Below are 20967 nucleotides of genomic sequence, written 5' to 3'. Positions count from 1 at the left end.
AGTTAACCGCAACATTGGCAAATTGGTGATATTTTGAAAATATAACAGGCTGGTGATGAAATGTACCATTTCCTCTTTTGTTTTACCACATCCCAAAAAGTATTCGCATAGCTGAATGGGAACAAGGCAAAGTGTGCTGCTGTTTTTATAGGCACAAGGGTGCTTTTAACTATGACAATGTTTGTCATTGCATGGATAAAAATGGATAATGGATTTTCATTTTACACAACCTACATGCGAAGATTCTCCCAAGATACCCCAATATGTAATTATGTGAGTCTGAGATCGTCCACACAGACCTGACCAATGTGCAAAATAACATAACAGCATTAGTACCACAGTGCAACAATAAAGTCCTTGTTACCAATAAAACTTTATGTAGCCTAGGTACTTTCCATTCTTAACCATTTTATAAAATGACATCTGCTATCAAACTAAAACTGGAGGGTCAATGTCCGACATACGTGTTGCCCTCTGATCTGATTTCATATCATAGTTCAGTGTGTCCAGTAACACAAACAACAACGTATACTTTCTCCTCCAGGCAATGGCACCATGTCACAGGGAACAGCACACACTCTGTGTGGTTAGATTCTTAATGACACCATAATGGGAGTCATGTGGATTTAGGAGGCTGGAAAACATCTCATCTGTCCTTGAAGGACGTCTCCGTGGGTTGGTGAAGAGCTGTGTTTGTCAACCTATGAAGAGCAGCCTCACAGGCATGTCGAACATTCGCCCTGAGAGGAGGATACACATCCCATTACACCACAACACTTCTCAAGTTTGGGCAGAAATCATTTCACATCACAGCCATGGAGCCATTTGTTGCAATCTAACCTCCTGCAAGGAACATGGTGAGCACTTACTTCTAAGTTTATTCAGACGATTACAAAACTGTGCATGTTTACCTATTTAGTCCCTCGATATTTAAGGATTGAATGTGTCTTTCACTCTAATGTGAAAAATGTGTATGTGTATCTTTTGTGTATCTCACTGTTGAACTGGCTGTTCAAAACAAGAAAAAAAAGAAAAACCAGGGAGGAAGTTTTTTTCTTTTTTTTTTTTAACACACCACATGATAATTAGATTTCAGTCACTATCACGCAGAGGAAAACATACAGCTCATGATTTCCCAGGAAACTACCTCCTGGCCAAAACTGACAGATTTTTTTTTTTCTACTGTTGATCTACAGTAACGCAGATTAAAGCATGCACAAACACGTATCTTTACTGAGGAGTGATGAGGCGGTCTGGCGTCTCACCATCATGTACTCCTCTAAAACATCTGTGACCCTTGTAATGATCAACGTGACGATATGTAAGTAATTTCACCTGACATGCCCATTATTTTTTTCTTTTTCTCTATCTTTTTCTTTCTTTATATACCCCTTTCAAGTGTCAAAGATAATTCCTTCTTTCATCTGTCTTTGTGTCCTTGTCAAAGGGTTGATTATACTCCTGCTCTGCCCTGGTAAACTGAGAGCCCAGCTCGGGACAACTCCCAACATTAAACACATTGTGATTGGAAGGTGTTACAATTACATCACTCTAGTTAACCCCAGCTTAAGGTAATGTACTGTGCAGCGATTACACTTCCAAGTGATAACATTTCTAATCTTGAGTGGAGATCAGTTTGCATCTTTAATGACTTCAGATGTGGATTCACAGCTCGACTTGGACTTGAGCCTTTAAGGCTTGAAAGACTTGAATTCCTCCTCATGTCCAAAGAAAAAGAATTTTGGCTGGAACAAGCAGCACATTATCAGGACAGTGTGGAAGCCCACATGAACGGCAGTAACACTTTCTTTGATGTGATATTGAATGAGATTTTTCTTTAATGTGGTTCTGTCTGGAAGACAGAAACGAAGGCAGAGGCAGTAGTTGGCAGTAGTTTGTTTTACTTCATGGCAAATTCTAGCTAATTTTTACACATCTTTATTTGTAGTTGTTGCATTCAGAGGTATTTGCTCAGTTTCCTTAAGACGTTACATCCCATTTCATATCTGGTCATAGTGCAGTTCATCACTTTTTTATTATCTCAAAGCTGATAAACTGTGCCTGCTTTTTTAAAAGGCATTGAGTTTAGTGAAGGAAATCTTATCACTATTTTAGGCCTTGTTCTTTGGATCTGATTTAAAAATTGAATATCTACATAGAGTTTGATCATAACTGATGAAACACTTCCATCCAAGTTTCCTTGAGTTCAGTGTGACATCTGTAATATCATGTTTTATCCAACCAACAGACCAAAACCCAAAGACATTCAGTTTACAGTTGTAGTGAAGTAAACCAGCAAAAAAAAAAAACAAAATTAAACTAATACCTCAAAATGACTGACTATCAAAATAGTTTAGAAAAATAAGAAATTATCTAAAAAACATAATCTTTATTTGTAGGTATGACTGTGAGGAGATCTGGAGACAGTTTGAGGAGGCGGTTGTCCATCAGTCTTCTTGTAATGTGACGGTGAAAGATTACCATCCGATGTTTAGTGCAATGTCACAAACCTGGCCATGTGATAGGGTGAGCAAGACCGAGATTCATCATTTTCAGTTGATACCTCACTGGGTGGAACATTTTTGAGTTACATTTTTCGTCCTTCTGCTTAGTTTCTCTTCTGGAGTAAAACCAGGGCATTGATGCACAGCTACGCAGCTGTTGGTCGTCACTTCTGGACTCTGGAGGACACACTGGTCGGCTTCATGTTCAATGACCTCATCTGGTGTGGACAAGAGCAGGACCCCGGTAGATCCTTTTTCATGTATTCAAGAAAGAGAAAATTAGAAGAAGTCAAAACACTAAAAGTATAAATAAAAGTAAACAAAAGTATTCAAGTCAAGTCAACGTATTTACATAAATTACAATAATTAAATAAATAAATAAAATATTCAAAACCAACTGCTGGCTGTAGCTTCACATTTACTGAACAGATGTGAGAGTGGAGTCAGTCAAACACTCAGCATGAAAGCAAATACTAAAGCTGTATTTCCCACAATGAGGAACTATTTCTTATATCATTTAAGTCTATTCAGTGATGAACGCATCTTGTTTTTATTCACATATTTTAACCATGAAGCCACAGCTGCATGTTGCTGCATGTCAGCATCAATGTAATCACCTAAACTTGTTCCATGTCTCATTTTGAATATTATCAAGGTCATGACACTCTGCTTCTTTTTACTGATAGCTGTGAATGTGACACACAGGTTTTGATTTCAGCTCTTGTCCGGCGTGGTCAGTGTGTCGAAATCACCCGGTGTATTCCTTGTGGAGGCAAGCCTCTCAGAATGTGAGCTTATTGTCCAAACTGCTGAATACTTTTGTCACCACTCTGCACACACAGATGTGTCGTTTATCATCTATGTGCAACATACTGTTCCAAAACCAGCAGTGGGATATTGCTCTCATGTGACTTTCCCCATTCATTTGTTAGTTTGCAGAAATGGCATGTGGCAACATCACTGTATTACTGAATGGATCTATTGTCAACGCTTTCAACAGGAAAAGGTAAAAAAAAAAAAAAAAAAAAAAAAGAATGAATGAAGCAACAGTAATGCCTCCATTACTGTTTGTGGACTATGTAATATATATATATATATTTTTTAAATCTCACAGCATGTTTGGAAGTGTTGAGCTGGACAGTCTGAATCCACAAAGGGTGGATTATGTCAACATTAAGGTGGCAACCAATCTAGAGGGACCATACATGTGAGAACAAAAACAACTAACACAATTTGAAAAATAAATAAGTTATAAGCCATTAATAAGAGCACCTTTGGGGTTGCCAGGTTGTGAAAAATCCCTCTGCATGTGTTTACACTTGTCTTTAACTTCATCATGAGGACCCTCACATGGTCCGATTCTGGAAAAATCTGTTGAGATTCAGGACCAAAATCCATTTATTACCTTATTAACATTAATAACTGCAAACTTTATGACTTGCTATGAAGTATGATTATTTATTAATACATTACCAATATTTATGACTGCACTATCTTGTAATGATAAGGCCATATCTCATTGTACACAAATATAATGACAATAAAAGTGAAGTGAATTGAATTATTACCAAATATAAAGGATGTTTTTATGACAGCCAGGCAGCCCAAATGTTGTTCTTATTTGACCATAACAGAAGTGACATTCACAGCTCATGGCTCTTGTTCTGCTCTATAGAGAATCATGTAGTCAAGGATCCATTGTAGACCTGATCCAAATCCTTCAGTCCAGAGGTTTCCGCTGGACTTGCACAGACAACGACGAGTAAGTGACGTCCAACAAGACCAAATGAAATGATAAAATATGCCCCTTATTATGACGATGGTTTTGTTTTTTCCAAAACAAATCACTGTTGAAAAATAAAACAGATGCTGCTTTTGGCTTTATAATAAACTTCCTGATGAAAGCACCCTGGAGTAACAGAAACTGTGTTCGTCCACAGGACCCTGATGATCCTTCAGTGCCTCCAGGACCTCAAACAGTCCTCCTGCCAGACATGTGCAAACAGCCTGTTACGCAGAAAGATCTTCGCATCCAACTGAATCACCCACAAGTTTAACCTGTAGTCTGATATTGTTTGTTTTTAATATTATGCTGAGTGAAAGCAGATTTAAATAAACACGAGTTTAATGTAAATCCACATTACAAATAAAAAAAATAACCTGACAGTGAACAGACAGTGATGACTGTCATCTTCAGCAGCTCATGCTTGGGGCCTCATCGCAGGTCAACTTGACCATATCTGAAACACGCGTCTGACTTGCTGTTTGTGTTTATGGGACCAAAGGTCACTAAGGAAACACTACAAGCTCTCACTTCCATGTGCAATCTGGTCTTGAATTTTTTTATATTCAGACATATTGTGAATTTGTTTTTCTTTGGTTTCATTTCACTGGTGGATTGTTGAACTTTTTGGTTTGTTTGTTTGTGCGCTCAGTTTTCAGGCTGTAACACACCCATTCAGACCTGCATTGTGCTATTTGCTTTTTGTTTCATTGTATATCCTGCTCTTATCAGAGTTTGATTTGAACTTAGAACCATAACATACTTGTGATAACACGTGTAATTCAGTTAGGAGAGATGAAGAACCTGCTTGGTGGGATTGTTAACTTTTCAGTTGTGGCCCTCCTGTTTGCTTTCAATGGTCCCTTGCAATTCTCACAATATTCACTACTGATAGCCGTTTCATGACCTTTGAGTTACAGCCCACAAGCATCTTTTAAAAGCAGATTAGCATTTAATTGCATGAACTCTAACATCTCCTTGGTTTACATATGTATTATTAACTAACTTACATAGGTGATATAAAAGAAATGTGAAAGAGCAGCCGACTTTCAGGAGAAAGGCAAATATGTATGAACATCTTAAAGAAAGAAAGGTCTACAAACATGTCTGCACCACATGTATATTTCCATTGTTTCTGAACGTCTTTCACACTGAAATGCACTGCAGTCAGGTGTTACAGTGATCAACGCTGTAACTGCCACTGCAGAAATTCAGGTCCTCAGCATTTTTAAAATAAGGAATTAAAAATAAACACATGCTGGATATATTGTAGACTGGTTCCTTCACTTTTAGACTTAACATATTTAAATGTGACTAGTTTAGGCCAATAAAAAAATCAACAATTCTATGTTTTTGTACCTACATCTATTTCTGTTGTGTGTACGACAAAACAAAACAAAACAAAAGGTGTATTAGTCCTTCATCTCCTCTACGGAACTAAACTAAACAACTAACCAGCATCATTCATGTGCATATTTATGGTAGTGATAATAATTATAACCCAGCAACATCTATTAACATAATCAGAGCACAATATTAAGAAATGGGTCATTCTGCATTAGGAACAGTTCACGTACATAAAGTATGTTTTATTGCTGACACTGTTGTAGTTCCTCGGTCTTGATGTGACCCTCAACCCGTGCGCCAACACAACAGAAAAGACATCTGATTGGAGCGGAGCCCAAACGGCCACGAGCCAGCACGCGCGCGCACAACAAGTGTGCCTCCACCGTAAATAGACGTCGGAACGCGAGCTGCGTTCAGTGTCAACAAACAACCATTAAACAGCTGAACTTTCCCAGGAGCTTGTTTCACTTTAAGGAGTGCTTTCTTTTCCAAATGGAGAACGGAGGCTATCAACCTCAGCAGAAGAGACGGAAGAGACGCTGTGTCATTGTAACTGTCGCCTGTGTCCTACTTCTGATCATTATTATAGTCGCCGTTGTGTTTGTGCTGAAGCGCCGTCAGAACGAAGATAGTGTGACATCAACTTTTATTGCGAGGTGTGAGGGATACGAAGGGTAAGTGTTTTATTTTTGCTCAAGTCCATGTGCAGAGTATCTTGTGTAAAAGTAAGTGCAGGGCCCCGGTCCAGTGATAAAGTGCGCCTCCTCACACAACCTGAGGCCTGAGAATAATTAAATTTGGAGTGCAATTTAAGACATAATAAAATAAAATAGTTAATAGTTAAAAATCAATGCTAGATCCCTGCAGTAAATCCTCCCTTTGTGAAAGTCAAAATGTGCAGTTTTGTTGAAATTGTTTTAGAGAGGTTCTGATTCAGCCCTATAGCCATTTTGAAAGATGCAGTTTGCGATGTTGTTGAATTGTGCTGCCTTCTAGGCTGCTGATGGATGTTTGCATTATTTTCTCAGCTCCATTTTAATCTTATCTCCCAAACAACATCATAAGAGACCACACCAGAAACCACATCCACATTGTACAATTTCTGTCAGCAGCAGTTACAGGAACACCTGAACATCCTGCTACAGCCTTCATGAAGGTTGGATTTATTGCAGGGCTTTTGTGTTGGACTGCACTACTTTTAGCTGTGCACGTTAACAGACAATATCTATGCAAAAAAAAAAAAAAAAAAAAAAAATGCAGACATTGTAATTAAATGAATGGAAGCGAAGGAAGACATTTGTAATAATAAAGTAGGACTGGTGTAGTGAGAAGAGCTGCCATTGAAAGAGAAAGAGATTAATGTTATGGCAGGGCTGTTGTATTGGATTGTATTAGACTGAACATGTGGCTACTGAGGTTGTGTTTTTACCTGTAATCTCGACAGCCTGCACCAGTTTGGTGATACACTCGATCCACATTCCTACGACTGTCAAAAGATATGGAAGGTCTTTGAACAAGCCTATGTAGGGAAAGACCCATGCAAAGTTCCCACGGAAGCATATGACCCTCTCATTGCCTCAGCTCCCTTCCAACCTGCCTGCAACAGAGTAAATATCAATCATCACATCATCTATCTCACCTAGTCTGAGCAGACGCCTTTCATAATGAAGAATAATCTGTGTTTTTTTGGGGTGGGGGGATTAGATGATGTTCTGGAGCAAAACAAAGGATGTGGTCCATGATTTCACTGAGAAGACAAAATGTTTTCTCACCCTGGAGGACTCTCTGCTGGGATCTGTCCTGGACGGCTTGACCTGGTGTGGAAAGGAGAGCAGCAGTGGTAAGACTCTCCAGGCACTGGACAGCTTTTATAACTCCTTTTAAAAGACAAAAAAAAAAACTATTGAAACAAGGACAGACAGGTTCTGTAGCAGCACTTTCACAGAGGCTGTTCCTAGCGCACCAAGGCAAACTCCTTTGAGCCACATTGAAATTCCTTCAAAGATTTGAATCTGTGTGTGTGTGTGTGTGTGTGTGTGTGTTGTTATAGAAACATTCACAACCGGCTGCCCAGGTTGGACAGACTGTGAGAACAACCCTGTTCGCTCATTTTGGGTCAGAGCCTCAGCTGCTGTAAGTTATAGAGAAGAATTCACTAGTTTTTGCCACAAAAAAACAAAACAAAACAAAAAATGTAACAGTCTGGATCAAGCAGTGGTTAAAACAACACGTGTACAACATGAGGTGCAGCAGATTTCTCCTGTGTAAAAGTGATTATGATTGAGAGGAGAAAAAGAAAAGGTCACCCTGCCTGGTTCTTCATCAATGAGGCTTTGTGTTGGTCTCCATGGAGCCACACTGCGTAGCTCTGTCCTGAGCGAGCAGCAGTAACCCACACATTCAGAGGAGCCCTCGCAGAGGCATCATTAGCGAAGTACAGCAGCTAAACAGTTGATGTCAGGCAAATATGAGCCTACATCACTTTTTAAATACGCACAGATGTTTACTCAAAAGTGCAGCAAGACAAATTGTCAAAATCTTGGTTAGTGTGTTTTTTTTTCTCCTGAGGAATCTTACAGATCCTTAATCCAAGAACAAAAAACAGCTTTATCCTCTCTCTGCAGGACAGTGAGCAAAAAGAGGGAACTTCTTACTTTCAAAAATGCAGCATGAGAGCTGAGTAACTCAAACTGCTAAAACCTCATACTGTTTTAGCTTCTGGTAAAGAGTTTTGCAAGACACGACTGGGGACTGTGGAGTTTGTCTCCCATCACTTACACTGGAAGTGATCTTTTAATGACCAGTATGAACAGGATAATCAGGATATGGCAATTACAGTAAGAATAACCTGTTTCTGTTTTATAGGGGTGTCTGCCTGTTGTTGTAAGTCATATCTGATAAATGATTTATCAGATATGATGGTGAGCGATATGATGGTGTTAAAACAACAGATTTTATCATAAATCTGTTGTTTTAACACCATATTAGCACAATGCCAAAGCATAAAGCTCACTCTTATTGAGATTTTGCATTCAACCTCACACTGCCTGATAAAAAAAAAAAAAAAAACACTACAGTATTATTTTCATTAAATAGGCCTCTGAAGTATGAAAATAATTTTTAAAATAAGAAGGAATAAAGAAAGCAAAGGGAAGATCTCTGTGTGTGATGAAGTGGTCTAAATCTAACGAGCATTTTCCTTTAACACCCTCTTCATGTGTGTAGTTTGCAGATGTTGCCTGTGGTGATGTTACAGCAATGCTTAACGGATCCATCACCACGCCGTTCAGTCCCACAAGGTGAGCCGCCCTGCACTTGTTCTGTTGACGACTTTATGACTTCAGAGGGAACAGTAAGAGAAGACGTATCTTTTTCCTAATGTTCATGCAACATTAGGAAAGAGACTCACTTAAGATGTCAGAAAATCCTGATTCTCTTCATATGCCTCTCAGTCCTGTGTCATACAGTGAAGAAAGACAACACTAGCACTGCACTGAAAACCAAGCACCAGGATAATCTGTAATAATCTAAATGCTGATGTGATGTTGTCTTTGTCCAAAACAACCTCCAAACATGAAGGGGACTCTTTTCTAACATTCTCGGCTTGTTTGCCTCCTTCTGCAGCTATTTGCATGACAAAACTGGTGAATCTGAAAAGAGTGAAAGCGCTGGCTGGTGCTTTATTTCTAATCTTTCCTGTGCAGTCTCCTTTTCAGCGGAGCTCATGCAGTCCCTCTTACTTGTGCTCTTTTATTTTTGCCATCAGTATTTTTGGGAGCATCGAAGTTAAAAGATTCAACTCCACCAGGGTGAAAAGCCTGAATGTTGTCCTCGTCACACAGATGAACAATGTGTAAGATTAAGTCTTTTGAAACACAATTTCAAAAAAATTTTTTTTTTTTGTTAATTTTGAACTATGCAGACAGACTTACATCAACAGTGGGACAGTTGATCCTAAAATCATGTTTTCTCCATCATTTGTTCTTCTCTTCAGGGCAAACTGCACAAATCCATCTTTCAAGGACCTACAGGAGACACTGGATAAAGGGATTAAGTATAACTGCAAGGAAGTGGCTGAGTAAGTACAGAGGACATGTGTGTGTGAGACAAGGTGATCACATGCGTGTTTCTTTTCTCACACTGTGTGTTGACTCTGTGTTATTCTGCCTCTTCTTGTAGATCTCAGATCCAGGAGTGCAGCTCCAAACCGGATATAGCATGTGGCTCCTGTTGGTGAAAATATCAGACTGGAATGAAAAGACACAAAAATAACCACCTGTGGAGAATATTTGTCCAGAGTTTGTTTTGTGAATCATATAATGTGCTTTAAATGTGTGTTTTGTAGATTTATTTTCTTTCATACCTGTGGGCCAGTTTGAATTAATGTGAAATGTGCATTTTTACATGAAATGTCACTGATACGTTTTTACAATAAGACATTTTTAATCTCTTTGTGGTTGTTTTGCGTTTCTTTCGGAGACATTTTCCAGGTGAAGCTCAGGGGGCCCCTGACCGCTTGGACCCCTGGCGTTTTGCCCAGTAAACCCATCCGGTAATCTATTCATGGTCCAGGGATAATATTTTACTTTGGCTCCTACAAAATATGTCTACATCCTTATATCCTACTCATTTTCTTTGCTATATACATTTTGGATGAGAGGTAACTGCTGCCTGGATCATCTTCTCTGAGCAAGTTTTTTTTTTTCTTCCTTTTCAATTCTGGAAGTACCTAAGAAGAACAAGTATTGCATGCAGAGTGAAAAGAATGACATGACTAGATGCAAATTTGTCAGAGAAGGTGGAAATTGAGGTAAAGATGAAACAAAGAAATAGAAACTGGAGTAAAATAACCAAAAGCTGAGGTTCATATCCGGAGGACCATGTGTTGTTAGGTTTAGTTAGGTCACTAAGACACTCCATAAATAAATAATAAATCATACTTCAGTCACCAGAAACAGATACTTTTTGTAAAGATTTGTCATGTTAAGTTTATTATTGACATCCAAATGAATTTCCATGAATGAAATCTCTCCATTTAAACCCCAGTGAATATTTATTACTCATTTATTTAGCTTTATCTCCATTTAGGCTGAATTCTGTGTTTGTTTGTAGACCCACTTAAAATTTTGTAAATTTTTTTGTTCAGCTCACCCTTTGCAGTTTACTGACCCATAAAACAAAGCATTACCAACTGGTTTTGCGTGTTACATTTGTAATTGTCCTATGCATGTTATATATTTGTCACATTTTGGCACAAAGAAGGAATACACTGGAGGATAAACAGGGCAAATTGAAGCTAAATGTTTTTTCCTTTACTTACTTCCCTGACATAGGTCAAGCTGTACCTCTCAAAATTCAATGGACGTGCAGAAAGAACTGCATCCAAGTATTATTTATACTTGCAAGGAAGTGAAAAAGGAAGAATGGTAAGTGCCTGATAATGAAAGAAGCAGTCATGACCGAAAAAACAGCGGTGGTCATTTATCTTACAGTGAACTCTGTTTATATTTTCGCCGTGAAATGACCATAACATGTATGTGAGGGCGGATGATTTGGAGAGACAGACAGAGCACATGACACTTTGCCCCAAATGTCCTGTAATCAGTTGACACTGGTTTCTCATGTTGTAAACTTAACAAGACCTTAACAATAAAGGTGGCAGATCAGGAAACTCCCACATATCCATGTACTGCACATTTATGTGACACAGCTGATTAACTTCTTGTTATTTTGTGTTTCATTGCAGAATTTGAATCGAGCAGTTTGGTCTGTAAAATCTAAATTGTCTTTATATACAGATTCAGTTACTACATTCATCATATTATGACTAGCATTTGTGTGTTTCAATAAAAAGGTTCTGGTTTAGGATTTTTAATTATTTGGCTTAGTTTCTAGTTTAATATCATGTACTGTAGGTTAAAATTTCAGAGCAGCTATCAAACTACGTTTTACACATGATGACCCTTCTCACTGGGTTGAAAATCTCTAAATAGAGTGTTAAAATGTGTGGTGAAATTATTATTGTTGACTCCTTTGATGGAGTGAAAAGGTGTTTTTACCAGAAACAAATGGAGACAAAACCTAAAAGGTGATCATGACTCTTTAGTCCGACTTTCTATGAAGTGCAATCCCAGGTTAGACTCAGGTGTATGTAAATACCCAAAACCACTAAACCACTGAACATAATAGAAAGTGTGTATATAAAAATCAAACCTGATTTTGGTTTTATAGTCGTAGGTGTAGGCCACAAAAAGCCTTATCTATTGTGTGTGCGAACCGAAGGTGTCTGTACGGTGACACAGACCGGAACTTAAAGAGCGAAGCTGCATGTGAGATTGTGACTCTTTTAAGAGTGAGATTGTTGTGGCAGGAAGAAGGAGGCTCATCAGGCACAGTAAAACCAGTTTCCTTTCTAGTGACTTGCTTCTGTGTCACACGTACCGTAAACAGGCTGTGTCGGTGCTGGGAAGAGACGTTAGGGGTTCTCGCTGCACAGGTGTCACATGAAGAAGGCCCCTTCTGTAAAACCACAACATGGGGTACTGTGAGAAACACTGTAATGTCGGTAAACGGTCACCGTTTGAGTCACTGCCACTCACACAACGCTACAAATGATGGTCTTTACATAGCAGTTTTATGACAATAACAAAAGTGTTTTAAGATCAGAGGGAAAAAAAGGTGTCAAGAACTCAAGAGCAGATGAGTAAAACTCATGGAAATCATCAAAATCTTGAGCTGTCCCCATTTTAACCATGACAGTGACTCTCATTAACTGGCTCACACATCACACTTTACATGACATTTTCCATTTGTCAGGTAGGTTATTGTGAGTTTCGAAGAAAGCTCAAATATTACACACGGTTTTGTCAATAGTTTTTCCATGAAACTATGAAGGACTAACTTGTTTGTCAAGCCTGGACATGGTTCACCCAAGGCTACATTACCAAATGGGCAACCACACTAAAACAACGTGTCTGTGCTACATTTATTGAAGATTTATTTCAAAACATGCATCACTGAAGCACACTTTTCTTGATATGATAAGAACCCTAAAGGTGGTTTTCTTACCTGATCTTCCTGCCCTTGCTCAAAGGGGATTCCTCAAAATCTAGTTTAAAGTTTCAGTTTCTTCCTGACGTGTTGCACATTTCAGAATTAATTTGTGCTTAATCTAATAACCACACAGCAAACCTGAGACCAGGAGTGACAGCATCGTAGAAAATGTGGGGGTTACCACTGGCTGCTGGCCATCCAGACAGTTAGCGGAGCCAGAAAATTTACATTTAGCCAAGTCTGACTGGATGTGAGGTGGGATGAGCAAGTGGAAACCACCACAACTGAGCGAGATAAACAAATAATCTTGTAAATCAATGCTTTCCATCTCTACGGATTTCCTTCCATAGTCCAAACACCTCCAGATCTGTGAACTCCAAATTTCTCACAGATGTTAATTTGAGTGGAAACATCACTAACAGGCAACTTGTCCAGGGACTACGCCAACATCAGCCTGATGTGAGCTGGAATAAGCTCCTTCGAGCAAGACACTGAACACTGACATTGTATGTAGTGGGAAAACTCTAAGTCACTTTGGACAAAAGCAACTGCCAAATTAAAGTAATGAATGTCACCAACAAGCACATCAGTAGATAAATTAGCTACAGAGACCATAATGTATTTACTGTGGCCATGGATGGATTACTGTACAGGCCGGGCACAGGCCCAGGGGTCCAAGGAGTCAGGGGTTCCCTGGGCCTGAGCCTCTGTATGAAGTAACTGTTAGTTCCTCTTGAAACCGCAACACGGCCACAAAAGGCAGAAATTGACCTCAAGGAGTCTCGTAATGAGACACAGAACAATTACAAAGAGATGCAGAAACGACATTAAAGAGCCACAAAGCAACCGCCAAGTGATGCAAGACAATCAGAAAGAAACACAAAGCAACTAAAAAGAGATGCCAACTCCACAAACAGGCAAAAGATGACTACAAAGAGACACACACTAACCACGAGAAGATGCAAACTGATGCCAAAGTCACAGAAAATGGCCACAAAGAGACAAATTATTTTGTGTGTGTTGCTCCTCTGTAGGATCGTAGGACAACTTTGTTCTGCTGAAAATAATTTTCTCAGAAACATCGACACGCTGGGCTGTTTTGGTCATCATCTGACTGATAAAACCCAAACTTTCACTGAAGGACTTTCTATTTTATTTTTGACCTCAAAAAAAAAAAGACTGAGTGGGATTGTGGGATATCCCAGAGTACCCTGCAGGAACCTTCCCATCATCTACTGAAATGAATGAAAGTGGAAGCTCCCACTTCAACAAAAAAAATCCTCACACCACTGTAAAAAGTGATAAAAGTGGTAAAAAGTGTGTTGTTTTGGTGTGAAAAATGTGACCAGGGGGAACCACAGGTATGTATTTTAATTTGAGCATCAGGTGGTTTTAGTGTTTGAAGGTCACTTTTCCTCAACAGCAGGATGAAGAGCCTGCATTAAAACCAGACTCTAAAGGAAGAAACGGGAGGTCTCACAGCTTTACGTGTAAATATGGAAGAAAAAAAAAAAAAGCTACAGCAACGCAGGTTTTCTATAAGAAAGAATAAATGAGTGGTCATGCACTGAGTGCCGGTTACTGGAGGAGGATCGGCGGCGTATTTTCCCCTCTCCTTCTTCCCTGAAACAAGTCCGCTGTGAGTCAACACCTTTGAGAAGAGACTGAGAGCAGATTGTGTAAGATGATAAGCCTGCGTGATGTGTGATTTTCCCATAACCCGCAGCCCATAACTTTTTGACTTTTTTTTTTTTTTTTTTTGGACAGTTCCATCTCGATATTAGTGACTTTTAAAAACGTTTTCCGGACTCTCAGTGAGCGCACTTTACCCACCCAGGAAGTTAGAAGACGCTTAGACTCATGCAACGACAAGTTCAAACAAACTGCAGCCTGCGCACTGTAAAAAATGACGAACTGCGCATCTCCTACTGATAAAGTCCAAAAGCAGCCTGCATCTGACTTTGTATTTTATTTTCAAAACTTACTTTGTGTCAGATTTAGACAAATGTTTTTTTTCTTGAAAAATAGTAATATTGTTTTGATAATATACTTATTTTGAAAAAACTCCAATGATTTTTTTTATTTACTTATTTCTACAGTTTCATATATTATTTTCATTATTATTTAATTAATAATTAATAATAGTTTCATTATCAATTTATTTCGTGCTATTTCTTTCATATACACCGTATTGCGTATTTATTTATTCACAAATAATTTTGAGTTTCAGTTTAAGAAAACAAAAACAAAAAAGAAAATTACTAAAAGGAAATGACTCAGAAATGCCACCCAGGAGTTCCATTAAAAAGAAAAACTCTGGACAAAAACCCAAATCCTGAATAAAGATGAGACGTGAGTCTCATCGAGACCTCTTTTTTCTTTTTTCCTTTTTTTGCAGTGTTTTAGTCTTTACCGCTCGCGGTGTTGATCAACTGCTTGTACTTTCCTTTCCTTCGATAAAGGCATCGTGAGGGAATCCCGCCATCTGATTGGACAATGCTGGTTTTACCACGTCACACGGGATCCTCAGTATAACTAAACTGCTGAGCGAGTCACTTGCCTCAAATCACAGCTTTATAGAGCGATCTGCACACGTGGAGGACGCCTCAGATTTACACTATGGTGAGTTTGTTTTCCCAGCTCATCAAGAGCTGTTCAGAATGTCAAGTGTGTCATTTTTAGAACGTGTCTGTGTTTAACTGTAGACGTTTTATGTGCAGTGTAGACAGTTATCATTATCAACTACTATAACTACTATATATATAATTACATGATATTCTAGTTCAAGGACACACTCGTTATAATAAGGTTTCATTATGAAATTATGGTGTATGAAGATATTTGAGAGCTCGATATGCAGCCAGAGTCTGAGTGATAACCTGACTGTGTGGAGATGAAATGAAATTATATTTGCACCATTAGTACAGTATCATATAAGATCAGACAGTGATGGAACAAGTACTGAGATATTTTACTTTGCTAAAAACACCATTACTATATCACTGGGAAAAAAAAATCATAATCTTAGTACAAATAGTAGAAGTGCAAAAGTGCTGGCAGCAAAAAATACTCATTAGGAGGCAGATTGGCTCCAGTGTGGCCAAGGTGGACCAACAAAAAGCATAATGGTGAAAGTATCAGTAGGTAATGAGAAATAAAAAGTGGAAATATTCAAGTAGCTTAAAATTATTTCAGAATTGCACTGAAGTTATGGTTTCAGCTGATGTTAAATGTAAGGATTTTAAAAGTTGATTCTGTTGTCCTAATGAACCTGTCTTCTTCTCTGTGCTTTAACAGTCCCTGCGTGAAAACACAATGGACAGACCACCTGTGGACAGATCACAGACCAGTGAACCTGTTCCCACAGACAACAAACGAACCCACAGACTTTATCCATCGCTGCCCAATATAGACACGTGAGTCACTTCAAATCCTTTTTGTCCGATATTTTTACCTCCTACAAATTCTTCTTATGACTTACCGACTGCAAACTCTCACGTTCTTTCAGGTATGACTTTTGTGTCCTGGACTACTCCATTGGTGAAAAGCTTCACACAGCCGCAGAGTTTCATCCTGAGAGACAGCTGGAAGACACACAGGTAATATTAACAGATGCAACACTGGAAGATACGTCTGCGAGAGAATTATTTTCTCTTACCCCGTCACCGTCTGATTCCCTGACCACAAGGAAATGACCTTGCTCTTCGTGTTACTGGAAACAGTCCCATGTAAAACTTCCAAAAATGTGTAAAAGGAAGTCAGTGGATATTGTCATATTGCATAATTGCCAATAAAGTCACAGGCACTTGCCTGCCGATGGATATGCTGTATACCACATTTGAATAGTTCCTCTTATTTTCCTCAGTCAGAAGTGTCTGCTGCCAACAGTGATGTCAGAATGAAAGCACAGATACTTATCTTGGAGGAGCAAAAACAAGAGGTGAGTACATTTCAGAACTGAGATTTATATTCATCCCAAAACACATGCCTGTACTTTAAGTGCTTATAAGATTTGTGTTTTTTTCTGTCTTACTCAGCTTATTTCTATTAATGAGAAATGGGCAAAAGAGTACCGAACCATGGTGAGGTACTACAAAGAGAAGGTAAGGAGGAGGCAGATGCACAGTCCCACTCATTGTTTTACTCGACTCAGCTCAGTTTGTTTTATTAATTTACTCCTTTTCTCCCTTTTCTTTCCCTCACACTCAGGTTCAGGATTTAAAAGCATTACTGCAGCAAAGCCGCAATCACTTTGAAGAGGGGACGTGTGAGGAAGGAGAAAAGCACACCACATTATATAAAAAACTCAAATTCAAGACAAACAAAGACAGCAAATCGGTAAATGCACTAAACACACGTTAAGGCATTGTGATTAGATTAAATCTGTAAAACATGTGTAATCATGTGATCCTTATGGAATAAACATTTCACAGACTGGTGATGGTGATGCAACCTCTGAGCTACTAAAAGTAGAAAAGGAGGCAAAAGAGCTGCGAGCGCAGAACGCAACTCTGACCCGGAGAGGGCAACACCAGCAAAAGGAGATCAAACGACTGAATGAGGTGAGGCAGCTGCAGTGTGCTGAAAGTTCGGACCCTTCAGCAGAAGTGGTATTAATAGTTGCTTTAATGTGTTTGCACCACAGGCCCTAGAGGAGGCTCTTCTCACCACTAAACCTCATGGAGAGAGCAGTGAAACACTACAGGATCTGTGGAAACATCAGGTGAGCTTCATCATATACATATATAAATGTGTGTGTGTGTGTGTGTGTGTGTGTGTGTGTGTGTGTGTGTGTGTGTGTGTGTGTGTGTGTGTGTGTGTTTTTTACAGGAAGAATTCAACATTTTGGGAAATGTTCACCGAGAGTTAGATGAGAACCACTGTCACGTCCACATATGAAACTGTAGCTCTAACTTTAATTGTATCACACAAACAAGAGTGGTATCGGTTTTCTCATCTAACTCTCAGTAACGCAGCGAGTAAGGGTAATTCCAAAGCTCTCTCCCAAAGGCCCCATTTGTATCCTTATATTGTGTTTTTATTTTTTAGGCTCAGGTCTACAAGGAAGACTTTTTGACAGAGCGGAAGGACAGAGAGAGGCTTAACGAGAAATATTTGGAGCTACAGAATCGGTTCAGAAAAGTTCGCACTGAGCTGCATGTCCTTAAATCTCAGGTACGACTTCCAGTTTTGAGTTTATGCGGTTGTTTTTTGTCATGTTTACAGAATTAAGGCAAAAAGATGTTAATATGGTTTCTGTTTTTATAGGTGACCTGGGCTCCGCCACCACAACCCGTGCTTGAATGTGTCTGCACAAATCGAGTCAAATGTCCAGACTGTGAGGACCACATGCGGTTACAAAGGACGAAGCACTCTTAACAACAAACTGTGAACTCAATGGCCTCCTCACTCTTCATGTGATAATATTTTGCTGTACTTTATGGAAGCATCTCTTACAGTATGATGGCTGTATCAGAGTTCATCATTCCTCAACACAGAGGAAGTGAGCCGTGTTCTGTTTCCTCCTTCACCGACTGTGTGCTGCAGGTCCAGCTTCGGGTGGTTTTCAGACCACCTCACCAGTCTGGACCCATTTGGTGACCTATTGTGGGGGAAAGAAATAAAAATTGCAAATCTCTGTATGCACGCTTCCCAGGAGGAGAAAAGCAGCAAAAAGCAGTATAAGATACTCTACCCAGTGAATGCATTGTTTTGCTATGTAAGCCATGCTGAATTTCCTCAGTTCCTCCTCCTCTTGCGACACAGGTCCTGAGGGAGATATCAGTTATTGCACAACTGAAACACTATTGGCACGCATGATGTTTATCAATCAGATGCAAAAAAAAAAAAAAAAAATATGACAGATGTTCCTGTTTTCAGTAGTACCTGTAACCATAGTGAGCCCAGTACAGAGGGAAGATCCAAGAAAAAACAAAGCATGGTCACAGTGGTCTGCTCTGACAAAACTGGGTCTTATCTTACTGTGCGTCACAGGTGAAAGCTGAAACTGATAGACGTACACCAGCAAACCTGCATCTGTAAGGAGGAAACATATCAAAGTCATGCGACTGCAGGAACTGTATTGTTCTTCGGTCATGTTGTTGCAGGTATTCATTCTGTATTAGTTCATTTGCACCTGAGGCCTGTCAGAGAGGAACGATAGAGGTAATCGAAGAAAAAGTATATATGAACATTTATTTTGACAGTATATTTATGAATGTTTGAAGTGATCTGTTGGTACATATTATTCCTGTTTATTGTTTATTTATCATGTATATAAACCACTGAATGGCATGTGTGTTGAGTCTTTCGTGCAGTTGAGTAAATACTGACTATACAGGAAAGTAGCAGGGCTACCACTTACATGGGAGGGAAAATACATATCCATCACTGAAATCACAACCTCCCTCTTCATGCCTCGATCCCCTCCAGGAGGTCCTAGAAGTCAATCACACATAGACAATATTAATTTATAAGAATGAGACTTCAGGAACAAAGAAGAATTTAATCTTTTAAAAACTGGCTACAATGACTGGAAAGACTAAGACTACACACATTCAAATTCACACTGGGGAGTTTACCTGGGGGAGCGTCCATCCAAACTTATGACTGGTCACTCTTATTAGCAGAGGAACTTTCTGGAATTCCTTGTTCTTCAAAACGTCCTCAGGAGGGCCTTCCAGAAACCCGCCATGAATAGACGGACCCAAAAATGTCTTAAACCGAAATATAAATAACTCTCGGGAATGAATCAGCAGCTCTGGGGGCTTGGGGAAAGCCTGATATTGAACATAATTTTTAAAAAAATTTTATACTTTGCAGCTTTAATCACATGCTAAACATCAAAAAAAAAAAAAAAACCCATCATGACAAAGCTGAACAGGAAACCTGCATCATGTCAAGCATAGAGGAGATAAATACTAATGAACAGTAAAAGCAGTATCTCCTCCTCAGACCTGCCTTTGATAAACTGGACAGGTTACATATTGTCGCTGCTCTCACAGTCAGAGAGAAACTGGATATCAAATCAGCAAGAGAAACGGAAACAATCAGTGAAGAAACTGACATGCATATGCTGTACAAGTTAATCAGCTCAGTATTTGTAACCTACATTCTCCCCTTCATAGTCACCCACATAGAGACGCTGATGCCACCAGCGGATTGTCCACGGGAAGCCCCAGTTACCAGGTGCATGCTCATCTCCACCACTTCTTAAAAACAATGAGTCACATGGGTGAGTGATGGTAGAAATATAAGACCTCTAGTGACCTCTAAAGGTGAGCAGAAGGAAGTGCAACAACTCAAAGCATGTGTAGCCATACAATCATTCATTGTCCAATTCATAAGAAAGCTCTCAAGGTCCTGAATCCCAGAATTCTGAGACAGTACTGAATGAATCCAGTAACCGTGTTCTGATAGGCTGCAAGGTGTGACCCATCACACTGAAAGAATCAATGACCAGTCATTTCACCCTCTGGAGTTCATTTTCATTTGCCTAATTCCAGTTTAGGAAGCCTAAACTCAAGTAAAGTTACAGGAACCTATGGAAATGTCCAAATCTTTAGTGATAACCACTCAAAATATTATTATAGAACAGTTCAAGGTTGTAAAAAATATCGTTTCACTATTTATAGACATAAATTCAACAGAAAATTTTTAGAAATAAAAGCATACTACAGTCTATGTACGTGTGAGGTGATTTTACCCCAACTCCATTTGGTACCTTTTTCCATTGAAAGTGTATCTGTGCCATTGTAATTCAAGGAAGATATTGAGAATGCACAGTTTTAAAAAGAAAAAGAAAAAAGTGGAGTATAGACATAAATGTGATACTGTGTGAAAGCCCCACATCAGCACTTTCAACTATTTTATTTCTCTATATGATATATAAATAATGCTATGTCACTATAAATAAAACGTGCTCAGCGTATTTCAGTAAGGGTTAATCAAAACTTGTTGAGTTTCGGTCTTTTGCAATTGTTTCCCTCTCCTGGAAAACCTTACTGTTCCTCTTTTTCATTTATTAATCACATTTATGGTCGATACTCATTTTGCAGCTGATCAGCAGAACCACATTTTCCCAGTGTCTGTTTCGCTGAATCATTATGTCTGTATGCATGTGCACTGACTGGTGGTAGTCCCAGTGAGTCTGTACACACTAAGGTAAAGACCTTCTGATGTGTACTTTACAGGGAAAGCTTTCCAGACTTCGTCCACAGGTGCTGTGTCCTGTGGACACTTGCTCAGAGGAGACACAGGGAGCAGTTTAAACAAGAGTCT

The 20967-nt window shown here is 39.2% G+C and overlaps 3 protein-coding genes and 1 long non-coding RNA gene across 4 annotated transcripts; 3 read left to right on the top strand and 1 right to left on the bottom strand.

Moving 5' to 3' along the window:
* The first annotated feature begins 717 nt into the window (after positions 1-717).
* On the top strand, positions 718-5559 carry LOC121200193 (ADP-ribosyl cyclase/cyclic ADP-ribose hydrolase 1-like). The gene is made up of 10 exons (XM_041065288.1): positions 718-857; positions 1197-1321; positions 1448-1571; positions 2400-2526; positions 2613-2748; positions 3210-3292; positions 3437-3510; positions 3619-3711; positions 4180-4266; positions 4445-5559. The coding sequence occupies exons 2-10, from the start codon at positions 1213-1215 to the stop codon at positions 4542-4544; spliced, it is 933 nt and encodes a 310-aa protein (XP_040921222.1). The 5' UTR covers positions 718-857; positions 1197-1212; the 3' UTR covers positions 4545-5559.
* Positions 2621-9862, bottom strand: LOC121200196. Its single transcript, XR_005896515.1, has 6 exons — positions 9774-9862; positions 9567-9671; positions 7407-7511; positions 7064-7231; positions 3777-3875; positions 2621-2755 (listed from the first exon to the last, which is right to left on the bottom strand). It is a non-coding gene; the product is annotated as an uncharacterized LOC121200196 (long non-coding RNA).
* On the top strand, positions 5998-10084 carry LOC121200195 (ADP-ribosyl cyclase/cyclic ADP-ribose hydrolase 1-like). Its single transcript, XM_041065291.1, has 8 exons — positions 5998-6308; positions 7079-7241; positions 7339-7474; positions 7685-7767; positions 8860-8933; positions 9401-9487; positions 9629-9712; positions 9814-10084. The coding sequence occupies exons 1-8, from the start codon at positions 6127-6129 to the stop codon at positions 9869-9871; spliced, it is 867 nt and encodes a 288-aa protein (XP_040921225.1). The 5' UTR covers positions 5998-6126; the 3' UTR covers positions 9872-10084.
* Positions 10085-15270: 5186 nt separating this feature from the next.
* Positions 15271-18981, top strand: LOC121200194 (TNFAIP3-interacting protein 1-like). Its single transcript, XM_041065290.1, has 10 exons — positions 15271-15309; positions 15985-16103; positions 16196-16286; positions 16553-16627; positions 16725-16790; positions 16897-17025; positions 17121-17249; positions 17333-17410; positions 17737-17862; positions 17956-18981. Exons 1-10 carry the CDS (start codon positions 15307-15309, stop codon positions 18064-18066), a joined length of 927 nt encoding a protein of 308 aa, XP_040921224.1. The 5' UTR covers positions 15271-15306; the 3' UTR covers positions 18067-18981.
* The last annotated feature ends 1986 nt before the right edge of the window (positions 18982-20967 follow it).

This window comes from Toxotes jaculatrix, chromosome 20, assembly GCF_017976425.1.
Source record: "Toxotes jaculatrix isolate fToxJac2 chromosome 20, fToxJac2.pri, whole genome shotgun sequence".
NCBI classification, from domain to species: Eukaryota; Metazoa; Chordata; class Actinopteri; family Toxotidae; genus Toxotes; species Toxotes jaculatrix.
This window is presented reverse-complemented; position numbering and strand designations above follow the sequence as displayed.

What these genes read in the sequence shown, in the direction of transcription:
- LOC121200193 (XM_041065288.1), top strand. Translation starts at nt 1,213, where the DNA reads ATGCACAAACACGTATCTTTACTGAGGAGTGATGAGGCGGTCTGGCGT. An exon ending in AATGATCAACGTGACGATAT is followed by an intron (nt 1,322 to 1,447) that starts GTAAGTAATTTC and finishes TCCTTGTCAAAG; the next exon opens with GGTTGATTATACTCCTGCTC. An exon ending in CTAGTTAACCCCAGCTTAAG is followed by an intron (nt 1,572 to 2,399) that starts GTAATGTACTGT and finishes CTTTATTTGTAG; the next exon opens with GTATGACTGTGAGGAGATCT.
- LOC121200194 (XM_041065290.1), top strand. An exon ending in GACAGCTGGAAGACACACAG is followed by an intron (nt 16,287 to 16,552) that starts GTAATATTAACA and finishes TATTTTCCTCAG; the next exon opens with TCAGAAGTGTCTGCTGCCAA. An exon ending in AGATCAAACGACTGAATGAG is followed by an intron (nt 17,250 to 17,332) that starts GTGAGGCAGCTG and finishes TTTGCACCACAG; the next exon opens with GCCCTAGAGGAGGCTCTTCT.
- LOC121200195 (XM_041065291.1), top strand. Translation starts at nt 6,127, where the DNA reads ATGGAGAACGGAGGCTATCAACCTCAGCAGAAGAGACGGAAGAGACGC. An exon ending in ACGCCGTTCAGTCCCACAAG is followed by an intron (nt 8,934 to 9,400) that starts GTGAGCCGCCCT and finishes TTTTGCCATCAG; the next exon opens with TATTTTTGGGAGCATCGAAG. An exon ending in AACTGCAAGGAAGTGGCTGA is followed by an intron (nt 9,713 to 9,813) that starts GTAAGTACAGAG and finishes CTCTTCTTGTAG; the next exon opens with ATCTCAGATCCAGGAGTGCA.